The 12,409-nt window shown below is 39.3% G+C and overlaps 1 protein-coding gene across 2 annotated transcripts in view; it reads right to left on the reverse strand.

Annotated features, from left to right (window-relative positions):
- Window positions 1-8,427: 8,427 nt before the first annotated feature.
- LOC104673586 (cytochrome P450 3A43) overlaps window positions 8,428-12,409 on the reverse strand; it is a 44,702-nt gene continuing 40,720 nt past the window's right edge. The window contains exons 12-13 of one of the 2 annotated variants that reach the window (XM_010377671.2): window positions 10,827-10,989; window positions 8,428-8,626 (exon numbers count right to left, since the gene is read on the reverse strand). In XM_010377671.2, coding sequence (XP_010375973.2) covers window positions 8,531-8,626; window positions 10,827-10,989 — 259 coding nt within the window. In that variant the 3' untranslated portion in view covers window positions 8,428-8,530. Of the gene's footprint in view, window positions 8,627-10,826; window positions 10,990-12,102; window positions 12,175-12,409 lie in introns of those variants that run through there. The other variant, XM_010377672.2, reaches the window with a different exon arrangement.

Below are 12,409 nucleotides of genomic sequence, written 5' to 3' on the forward strand. Positions count from 1 at the left end.
CAGACTGAACCTTTCTATTCTTTGAGGGTTTCTAGCCTTGTGATTTGGAATCAGAATGATCTGGAGGAGAGTCTGCCACTTGCTAACAGTGGGATACATGGAAATTACTTAACCTCTCAAGGCTTCAGTAATCCTATGTGTTTAATGGAAAAAAAAAAAAAAAAGAGTGGCCTGAGATTTTGTGTTAGTTGTGAGTATTGGTTCCAAGCAACAGAAATGGACTCTGAACGATACAAGCAGAAAAGAGGCTTATTGAACGGATGTTGGGAAGATGCCAGAATCAGTGGGAGCACTAAAGAACCAGATTTGGAGACTATTAGTCCCATATCCATTTACTGCCATATTGTCCACAGAGTAAGTCCAAGAAGAGGCCAGTAGTAGAATTCATCCAATGGGGACAAGATTATTTGGGTTTAACAATATGGGGGAGGATTAACACAGGTCGTCATAACCGTCTAATCTGCAGGGATCTCTTATAATCTTGCTCTTGAAATTATTCCTCTCTCTCCTGCATTATAAATTTTCCCAGTCTATTTGATCAATACCATCAGCCTGCAGACATACCTTTATGACTGTCGTCTTAAAAAGAAACTTCCTCTCAACCCTGGAAAGTCTAAACCAAGCTTGTTCAACCCATGTACAGCAGGCTGTATGTGGCCCAGGAAGGCTTTGAATGCGGCCCAACACAAATTCATAAACTTTCTTAAAACATTATGAGATTTTAGTATTTATTTATTTATTTTTTAGCTCATCAGCTATCATCAGTTTTAGTGTATTTTATGTGTGGCCCAAGATAATTCTTCTTCTTCCAGTGTGGCCTGCGGAAGCCAAAAGATTGGATGTCCATCCGTGGTCTAAACAGTCTTACAGAAGAATTCCTTGAAACAGTTTTCTTTTTTTTTTGAGACAGAGTCTCACTCTGTCGCCCAGGCTGGAGTGCCGTGGCGTGGTCTCCGCTTACTGCAAGCTCTGCCTCCCGGGTTCAAGCCATTCTCCTGCCTCAGCCTCCCGAGTAGCAGGGACTACAGGCACCCTGCCACCATGCCCGGGTAATCTTTTTTTTTAAATTTTTAGTAGAGATGGGATTTCACCATGTCAGCCAGCATGGTCTCGATCTCCTGACTTAGTGATCCACCTGCCTCAGCCTCCCAAACTGCTGGGATTACAGGCGTGAGCCACTGCGCCTGGCCAAAACAGTTTTCTTTACCTGTTATTTCCACTTTTTCTGCTTCCATATTCTCCTGAGCTCACTTCAGTTGGCTTTTGTCATTATCAATCTGTGGAAACCATTAAGATGATTGTCACAAATGGCCTCCTTGTGGCCACATTCAATGGCCAATTTTCAGTGTACCCAACAGCCTTTGACAAAGTTGATTATGCCTTCCTTTTTGAAACACTGTCTTCACTGAACACTACACTCAATTTAACTCCTACTTCATTGACTCTTCATTTTCCATTTCTTTGCTTGAATGTTCTCATCATTTTAACTTTTTAATTTAAATTCTTTCATGTTACTTCCTTGTTCTCATGCTCTTCTATAGCAGCGATTCTCAAACATGAGTATACATTAGAATCATCTGAAGGTCTTGTTAAAGCAGTTTGCTGGGCCCCAGTTCCAGGGTTTCTGATTCAGAGTTTCTGATTCAAAAACTCTGAATTTACATTTTTAATGAATCCCAAGTGGTGCTGATGCTGTTGATGTAGGAACTACATCTAGAAAATGTATTTTTCTTCCAGAATATCCATGGTGACAATTTAGCAGATGAGTAAATTTAGCCTTCTGTGAACAGAGGAGAAAATAATCCCCCCTGACTCCCAACCCCACACTGCTTCCCTGTCTTCTCATGGGAGCCGTCCCCTCTTGGGTGGCCCATTGGACACGACAGCCCTGCTTTTGTCTGGTCACTGGAGTAACCCAAGAGTGGGGATATCAGTTCCATGGCAGGCAGCTGGAGGGGATCATGACAACTCAGAACCCCATGGCTGTGCTCCTACTTACTCTCTCAAAGTGAGGGGCTTGCCCTTCTCTACTTTCTGTCTCAAGTTTCTCAAGAACACATCTCCATACTAGAGTATGATCAGGAGCATCTCAACACTCAAAGAATATGCAAGGGGAACTCTGGAATAAAAAAATGAATTCAGGCCGGGTGTGGTGGCTCACACCTGTAATCTCAGCACTTTGGGAGGGTGAGGTGGGCAGATCACTTGAGGCCAGGAGTTCGAGACCAGCCTGGCTAACATGGTGAAATCCTGTCTCTGCTAAAAATACAAAAATTAGCCAGGTGTAGTGGTGCATGCCTGTAATCCCAGCTACTCGGGAAGCTGAAGCAGGAGAATTGCTTGAACCCAGGAGACAGAGGTTGCAGTGAGCCTAGATCGTACCACTGCACTCCAGCCTGGGCAACAGAGTAAGACTCAAAAAAAAAAAAAAAAAAGGTGAATTTAGCACAATTGTAGGATACAAGAGCAAGCACATCAAAAGTCAAACACATTTCTACATGACAGCAATGAACATATGAAAACACATTATAAATGCTATATGATTTATAATCCCTCCAATTAAATCAAAAGACTTTAACTATAAACCTAACAAAACATCTCACTGTCCTGAAACTAGGAAATGTACGTGAGAGGAAGAAAGGAAGGAAAGGAAATGGAGAGGTATCCTGTGTTCATACGGTCAAGATTGTACATAGTAAAGATATAGATTTATTTCATATTGATCTGTAAGTTTATTTCAATTTGTATCAAAATTTCAGAAAGTTTATTTTTAGATATTGATGTTTATTCTGAATTGTATAGAAAGTCAAAGACCAACAATAGATAAAATATTTCTGAAAAAAATAAATGAAGTGGGAGAAATCACTCGCAATGATGTTACTACTTACTATGCAGCTGCTATAGTCAAGACGCTGTGATCAGTGGGACAGAATAGAGAATGAGAAATAAGGCCGGGCGCGGTGGCTCAAGCCTGTAATCCCAGCACTTTGGGAGGCCAAGACGGGCGGATCACGGGGTCAGGAGATCGAGACCATCCTGGCTAACACGGTGAAACCCCGTCTCTACTAAAAAATACAGAAAACCAGCCGCGCGAGGTGGCGGGTGCCTGTAGTCCCAGCTACTCGGGAGGCTGAGGCAGGAGAATGGCGTAAACCCGGGAGGCGGAGCTTGCAGTGAGCTGAGATCCGGCCACTGCACTCCAGCCTGGGCGACAGAGCGAAACTCCGTCTCAAAAAAAAAAAAAAAAAAAAAAAAAGAGAGAAATAGATGCACACAAATAGGCCCAGCTGATTTTTTTTTTTTTTTTTTTGAGACAGAGTCTTGCTCTGTCACCCAGGCTGGAGTGCAATGGCGCAATCTCGGCTCACTGCAACCTTCGTCTCCCTGGTTCAAGCGTTTCTCCTGCCTCAGCCTCCTGAGTAGCTGGGATTACAGGTGCACACCACCATGCCCGGCTAATTTTTGTATTTTTCAGTAGAGATGGGGTTTCATCATGTTGGTCATGCTGGTCTCGAACTCCTGAGCAGACCTCGTGATCCGCTCACCTCGGCCTCCCAAAATGCTGGGATTATAGGCATGAACCACCGCACCTGGCCTGATTTTTTTTTTTTTTTTTTTAAAGATAGAGTCTTGTTCTGTTGCCCAGGCTAGAGTGCAGTAGCTTGAACTTGGCTTACTGCAACCTCCGCCTGCTGGGTTCAAGCGATTCTTTTGCCTCAGCCTCCCAAGTAGCTGGGACTATAGGCATGCGCCACCATGCCCAGCTAATTTTGTATTTTTAGTAGAGATGGGGTTTCACCATGTTGGCCAGGCTGGTCTCGAACTCCTGATGTCAAGTGATCTACCTGCCTCGACCTCCCAAAGTGCTAGGATTACAAGTGTGAGGCACTGTGCCCAGCCCAACTGATTTTTGATAGTAGTGCAAAAGCAATTCAGTGGAGGAAGGATAGCCTTTCCAAAAATGGTGTTGGAACAATGAATAGCCATAGGCCCCAAGAAATGAACCTTGATCTAAACCTGATACCTTATACAAAAATTAATGCAGAATGAATCATAGACTTAAACGTAAAGGATAAAACTATGTAACTTTTAGAAAAACAACAAAAACATTGGGGGTGGGGTGCAGTACACAAAGAATTTTCGGACTCAATACCAAGAACAGAATTCATAACAGGAAAAACTTGATAAATTGGTCCCCTCAAAATAAAGTTTTGCTTGATAAAAGTAATGAAAAAACCTGTGTGAAAAAGAAAAGTTAAGCTACACATTGTGACTATAAAAGAATAGCAGGTGAGAATCACGAGGGTCATAGGCTGATGGAGTAGTTCTGTATCTTGATTCTTGTGGGCATTATGCAAATCTACACATGTGATGAATTTGCATAGAGCTACACACACACACACACACATACACACAAATGAGGGCTCATAAAACTGGTGAAATCTGAATAAAGCCCTGTGGATTATGTCAATGTCAATTTCTTGTCACTAGAGTAATAAAAGTATACTATATTCATAGTTATGGAAGACATTAACATTGGGGGAAACAGAATGAAGGGTACATGACACATCCCTGTACATTTTTGGGGCAACTTTCTGTGAATATATATTTCCAAATAAAAATTAAATAAGTATTTAAATTTAAAAAATGAATGTCTACCCTCCAGTTTGGGAAGACTAGAATAACATTCTTTCACTAGCACTGTTTTGATCATTGCTTTTATTTGCTCAATAACAGCAATAAAATACTTGTTAAGAGGAAGGACAAGCAACACATTGCAACTCTAAAAGAATAGCAGGTGAGGCCAGGCATGGTGGCTCATGTCTGTAATCCCAGCATTTTGGGAGGCCGAGGCAGGCGGATCACCTGAGGTCGGGAGTTTGAGATCAGCCTGGCCAACATGGTGAAACCCCATCTCTACTGAAAATACAAAAATTATCCAAGTGTGGTGGTGCATTCCTGTAGTCTCAGCTACTCGGGGTGGCGGGAGGGGGAGGGGGAGGCACGAAAATCCCTTGAACTCTGGGAGACAGAGGTTGCAGTGAGCTGAGATTGCACTACTGCACTCTAGGCTTGGTGATGGAGTGAGACCGTCTCCAAAAAAACCCCCAAACCAAACCAAAACAGCATGTGTAAAAAAAGCTGGCCAAAACCCACCAAACCAAAATGGAAACAGAAGTGACCTCTGGTCATCCTCACTGATCATTATACGCTAATTATAATGCATCAGCATGCTAAAACACACTCCCACCAGTGCCATGAGAGTTTACAAATGACAGGCAATATCAGGAAGTTTCCCTATATGGTCTAAAAAGGGGAGGAACCCTCAGTTCTGGGAATTGCCCACCCTTTCCTGGAAAACTCATGAATAATCCCCCTTATTTAGCATGTAATCAAGAAATAACATAAAAATGGCCAAGGAGGAGCCTATGCTGCTGTTCTGCTCATGAAGTAGCCATTTTTTATCCCTTTACTTCTTAATAAACTTGCTTTCACTTTACTCTATGGACTTGCCCTGAATTCTTTCTTGTGAGTGATCCAAGAACGTTCTTTTGGGGTCTGGACTAGGACCCCTTTCTGGTAACATTATTGCTAATACTACATACTATATTAGGGTAATTTCTTCTTGTTGATGAAAAGAATCAAACTCTGTAAAATATTTGAAGAGATTTATTCTAAGCCAAATATTAGTGAGCATGTCCTGTGACATAGCCCTTAGGAAGTCCTGAGAACATATGGCCAAGGTGATAGGGGTGCATCTTGGTTTTATACATTTTAGAGAGGCATGAGACATCAATCAAATACATTTCAGAATACATTGGTTTGGTTCAGAAAGGTGGGACAACTCAATGTGGGATGTTGGGGGTGTGTGTGCTTCCAGGCAATAGGTAAATTTAAACATTTTCTGACTGACAATTGGTTGAATTTGTTTAAAGACCTGGGATGGATAGAAAGGAAATGTTCAGGTTAAGATTTAAAAAAAAAAAAAAAAGGTTGTGGAGACCAGGGTTCTTTTGAAGTCTTATAGTGGCTGCCCTTAGAGACAATAGATGACAAATATTTCCCATTCAGACCTTTAAAAGGTGTTAGACTCTTACTTCATCTCTTCAGGATTGGGAGGGCCTGGAAGAAAAAGATCTAGCTACATGATGAAAAGAGATTCTTTACAGATGCAAATTCTTTACAGATGCCCCACAAAGGACCATTTCAAGATACGGCAAAGAAACATGTTTTGGGGTAAAATATTTTGAGTTTCTTCTTTGTCACATAATGTTATGCCAAAGTCAGTTTGGAAAGTAAGTCACTGATATATAGCGTTAAATAAAACCCATCTGATGAGAATTTATGGTTTGTAGGGTATGACTCCCTACACCCCTTAGATAGGAATTTGGGCAAGATGAAAAAATCAAGGCTTAGTTCTCACTCTGGAAAAGTGGAGACCCACATACACAAAATAAGAAAAACTGGCCACATGGTTACAACCTGTCTCAACTAATTCCCTATGGTCATTTGGTTTATTTAATTACTTGCCTTTAAGCCTAGGTTCATGGCTCATAAGCATTATGCAAACTAGAGTTATCATATTACTATAAATTTCACTTTGTTTTTTCTTTTTAAACCTTGTATCTGTTACCAGTTAAATTTCTTTACATAAGTACAACTCCCAAGCAAATAGTGGTAGTCTAGCCTCTCGAGATGATTTTAAAAATGTCTGCACTACAGATAAAATTAGACAATAATTGACTTCAGGTAGACTTAGTCTGTTTATTGCAGCACTATTCGCAATAGCAAAGATTTGGAATCAGTCCAAATGCCTGCCAATGATAGACTGAATAAAGAAAATGTGGTACATATACACAATGGAATACTATGCAGCCATAAAAAGGAATGAGATCAGTGTCCTTTGCAGGGACATGGATGAAACTGGAAGCTGTTATCCTTAATAAACTAACACAGTAACAGAAAACCAAACACCACAAGTTCTCACTCATTAGTGTGAGCTGAACAGCGAGAACACATGAACACAGGAACAACACACACTGGGGCCTGTTGGGTGGGGGCGGGGGAGGTAGAGCATCAGGACCAATAGCTAATGCATGTGGGGCTTAATACCTAGGTGGTAGTTTGATAGGTGCAGCAAACCATGGCACCCCTTTACCTATATAACAAACCTGCATGTTCTGCACATGTATCCTGAAACCTAAAATAAAATAGAAACAAACAAAACAAAATATCACTGCTCATTGATAATACTTTTAGTCACTCAAGAGCTCTGATGAAGATGACAAAAAGATTATTGTTGCTTTAATGCCTACTAACAAAACATCCATTCTGCAGCTGTGGATAAGAGAGTAATTTTAACTTTCAAGTCTTATTATTTAAGAAATACATTTCATAAGGCTATAGCCACCATAGATAGTGATTCCTCTGATGGATCTGGGCAAAGTCAATTGAAAGCCTTCTGGTAAGGATTTACTACTCTAGATGCCATTGAGAGCATTCGTGAGCCATGGGAGGAGGTCAAAATGTCAACATTATTTTGAAAATTTGGAAATATATAGCCCTATTTCTTTGTGATGAAGCAGAAAAGGAAGAGGAAGAATTCTGTGCAGCCTCTGATACAGGCTGAAACTGATGAATGCCTTTAGCTTTGCTGCTCAATCAATTGACTAATAAATCACATCTTATTCAGTGTTCATTATGTTAAAACATTTGAGAGTAAAAGGTGAAATAGAACAAGTATAGGAAAACGTGTTCCCTGCCTTCCAGTACTATCAGTTGAGATGATATATAATATTAAATCAAAACTAATAATGTAAAAATAAGTTCCTAAGTTGAATGTTACCAAAATATGTGCTTCAAAAGAGGCCAAATGAAACTACAAATGTTTTCTAAACAATAGGCAACGTCACAGTGGTTTAACTCACACCTAGATTAATAATCAAGTTAGAGTCCTGTAAAAGGCCCCATAGAACCAGCAATTGTAATGACCAAAAATATTTAGTTGTTGATCTCATTGATCTAATTCTGTAGATTCATCCTTAATATGCAGGAAGACATCAGATAACAGTTTTGTAAAGAGGTGTTTATTGACTTTCTCAATATAATACTTATTATAGAATATCACAAATAGAACATGTAATATAAATGTCACTACAATAATCACAACTATAATTTTCCTTTTCATTAAAAATTGTTGGTAAACTTGTAGAGAAAAGTTTATTCTCTGATCAGAGCTCAGGAGGACCTGAGGGTACTAACTGTAGGTGGCGAGGAGATAGTCTTATGAGAACTAGAGAAGGTGACTGTACTTATTTGGCACTGATTTGTCACCTCCTTCATAGTATGCAATGTGTAATACTCTACACAGACAATGAGAGCTCAATGAATGTAGATAATTTCTAATTATTCACCCAGTACATTAGGTTAAGCTCATCTTCATTTCTGAGTTTTATTCACAAAGCAATTTGAAGTGTCTGGTGTTCTGGGATGCAGCTTTCTTGAACAAAGTGGAAGTCCTTAGGGAAAGTCAGGGTCCACTTGTAATCCCATCTCTTAAGTGCACTTTTAAAACAATAGGTTTTTCTGGTTGAAGAATTGGTAGATTGTTTAATTTCAGTGGGATCTGCAAAAGTTAAACAAGAATATTGGGAAACAATGAAGCAAACGAAGAAAAGATAGAAGCAAAGTAAAAAAGATGACATCAAGGGTAATGCTTTGCAATGATTTTAAAAAACTACTTTCAGCACCATACATGTTGGTTTCTTTGTACTTGTTCAGTGAGCTCTGTGAAGACTGGATAGTGAAAGCATTTACCATTCATCATTTAACAAAATGTTTATTGAGTGTCTATTCTGTGCCAGGCTTGAGATTGTTTATGCTGGCTTCTGTTCCTTTTTATTTAAATTTTAAGCAAAGAGATATTTTAAAAAATCAAATCCAGATTATTAGGCATTATGTTAAACTTTTAGAAAAGTCATATAAAGTCAATTTTGTGTATGATGAAACTTGCAAGATAATCCTCAGTAGGTGTTATATATTTCAATTAAATGGACAGTCTTCAACTTATAAAGAATTCATTAACTTCTTCCAACTGAACCCATCCAGTGTAATGATGGGAAGAGACCTTCAAGAAGCATTATGCTTTTGCTTTTTACATCTTCTTTTGATTTCCAAAGGAAATGAAAATGGGAAGCTTCTCAAGGCCTATAGTGTTTTGACTAATACTTTGAGCACTCATTCTCACCAAGTCACTTCTTCAGTGTCAGGGGAGCAGCCAGCAGAGAAATGTTCCGATCTCAGTTAAGTGAAGGGCAGGGAAATTGTCATGGAAATTGAAAAGTGCCAGCTAGTAGATGCTTGGGAACTTTCCAAGGAGTATCACCCCATCCCACGTGTGCCAGAGACCTGCTTTTATTCAGAGCTGAGCCTCTGTCTGTACACACTTAGAGGATGGATATACAGCTTCCCTAAAGCCACAAATAAGATTGAAACACTATCTATTCTTCTTCTTTCCCATGCACAAAGCCTACTTTAGAATAGGAGTTGCATAGTAAATGCACAAGTCTTAGAAATAAGACTTATAGGGCCTTGCTTGATATAAATCAATGACAAGTATTCATTAAGTTTTTCAGAGAAAGGATTCCATATCTTTCTATTAATATCACTCATTATTTTTAAATTTCAAATGGCATGAATATGTTTTTCCTGCAGATACACACACACACTCAAATATACAAATGTCGCATGTTAAATTTAAAAATTAAATAGCTTAAAACTTGTATCCAAGAACTCCAAATCAACTGCAAATCACTCCTTAAACACATATAGAATGCCTGCAATGGATGTTGTTCCCTGCAAGACGCTATTGGACTTTTATGAAAGAATTAAAACAAAACAACATAAATGGGGCAGAGAGGAGAAACTTGTTAGAATAGAGAAAATACTTATAGAATAAAACTGATTGGTTTAATGAAAAGTATAAAATTAGATGATAACAGCTTGCAATAAACAGTAACAAAGCAGAAGAATAATTGGCCCTGTACTCGATGGGGAAGGTTTCTTAGAGTGGCTTGGGGAATTGATGTAGGACTTGTAGGATAAGAACAAAATGAGAAGGAAAAGAAGAACATTCATAGAGCTATTATTGGGGTGAAAAGATGCACAGCTTGTATGAAGCAGGGAAGCAGCACTCCTGGAAGATAAGGTCAAATGGTCAGGATGGCCTTGGACTATGAGCATCTTTTCTATCTGGCAGAAATGCCTTAAATTAGTGATTCTCAACATTAGGCTTCATGTGAGAACCAATGGGAGAGCTTTTAAAGCCACAACTCTGGGCTAATTAGTTTAGAATTTGTGAGATGATCCAGGCAACACGAATTTTTGAAGCTCCCCAGTGATTCCAATGTACAGTTAGTGGTTGAGAAACACTGTCATGAGAGGGCTTCTGCAAGTTCTAGTGAAGGAAAGCACTATTCAAAAGTCCTGACAAAGTAATCATTGCACTTCATGATTGTGCAAAACACTTCCTTATCTTTACAGTTGACATGAAGCTAAATTTAAAATTTGCTCAAGTTCACAGAGACTGAACATAATTATACCATGCTAATCTATATTGACATTAGATGATCTTTATAGTTCTGCCTTTATAAAGTCACAGATTTTGAACTCCAGAAGAGATTCATCTTTCAGGATTATAGATAGCTCCAATTAGATTCTTTGTTCCACAGAGCAAATTATTGAAATATGAACAATAATTAAAAAAATATAGACTTTTCAGTTTAAAAAACTCCCAATAAACATTATTTATAAGAAAGTTTACTGACCTGAGTTTCTTCACAAGTTTCGAAGGAGAAGTTCTGCAGTGCTTTAATGATAGCTAGTTTTATGTTTGTGAGAGCAAACCTCATGCCAATGCAGTTTCGGGGTCCAGCTCCAAAAGGTATGTATCTGTAAGGATCTATGCTGTCCTTGTTCTTCTTACTGAACCTAGTTTCACAGAAGTACATAAAAACAAGTTAATGAAACATAAAAACTATTAAAACTACACGTTACACTGGGCATGGTGGCTTTTGGGAGGTGAGCCCCACCTCAGCCTCCCAAAGTGCTGGTATTACAGGCGTTAGCCACCGCACCTGGCTGGCTATACATTTTTTGAAGGTTAAACCCATGTTTATTCAAATTTGATTCCTCAATATTTGATTATATTGTGAAAAAATTTTGATGGAGGAAAGTGATAATGCCCTTGTGGTTATGTGTTTTTAAAAGAGTACTTATATTTTAGAGAAAATTCTGAAATATTTACAGGTTATTGCAAGATAACATTGTAGTCACGGAGAGGATTGTGATCGTGTGTGGACAGGGCAGCTGACATGCAGTATTGACTGTTGAGACAGGTGATGGACACACGGGGATGCATTAATACTATTCTATAGCTTGGTGTCTATAGAATATAGTTATGTGTATGTCAAACATTCTTCACAAGAGACTTTTTTTTAGTATATGGATTTCTCACTGCCTGGTCCAGTTCCTGACACATAGTAACCACTTACTATCTGTTTGGTGACTGAATGATGCAAAGAGAAGTGCAGTGAGCGGTCTCTGATTTTGTGTTGGTGCAGCCACAAGAGGCGGAAGTGCCGAGATGGAGGAAACACAGAAGTCCTCTACTCCAGAAAACAGAGAACTTGGTCAATTCTGATTTGCTCTTCCAACAAGTATTATGTACAGAGTCTGTGCCAGCAGTAGGGACAGCATGCCTAACAAGACAAGGTCCCTGCCATTGGGAAGTTTATAGTTAGGGAACAATAAAAGTCTAGATCCCAGGCCTCACCAACCAGTGCCCTACAAAGTTCATTCCAAATTTTCCTTTCCAAAATGGGAAAATATCAACTATTTCCAGACTACAAACTGTGCCCAAAGCCTGACCTTGGCTCTGAATTCCCGGAAGATCATGCCCAACACTTCCAAGGAGGAACTTCTGAGAAGTCTAGAAAGCAGGTGACTTTGCTTTGGAAGAGTCACCAACAACTGAGAGTATAAGAGAGCCAGCACAGGACTGCAGACACAGACAGGACCAGGAGAACCTCTGCTTCCCTCTGTCCTCAATGAAGTGGCTTAAACCGTCAGGGATGAGGATGTCTCAGGACCTCAGCCTGCACTTTTACAATTACACTACGGAAAACAGCAAGCAATGTTGAGAAAAAAGGAATGTGGAAACATGTCCTAAACATGGTGCTAAATTCAGAGAGCTAAAGGGCACAGCAAAGAAAAACGGAAATGAATAACAAGCTTATATACTCAAAATTACGTTATGGTCAAATGAATTACAGCTTATGCATACATAAATATGTAGTAACATAAGATAGTAGATAGGTTATGGTTTACTTTGAAATGAAGTAAGCAGCAG

The sequence above is a fragment of the Rhinopithecus roxellana genome, chromosome 6 (genome assembly GCF_007565055.1).
Source record: "Rhinopithecus roxellana isolate Shanxi Qingling chromosome 6, ASM756505v1, whole genome shotgun sequence".
Lineage (NCBI taxonomy): Eukaryota > Metazoa > Chordata > Mammalia > Primates > Cercopithecidae > Rhinopithecus > Rhinopithecus roxellana.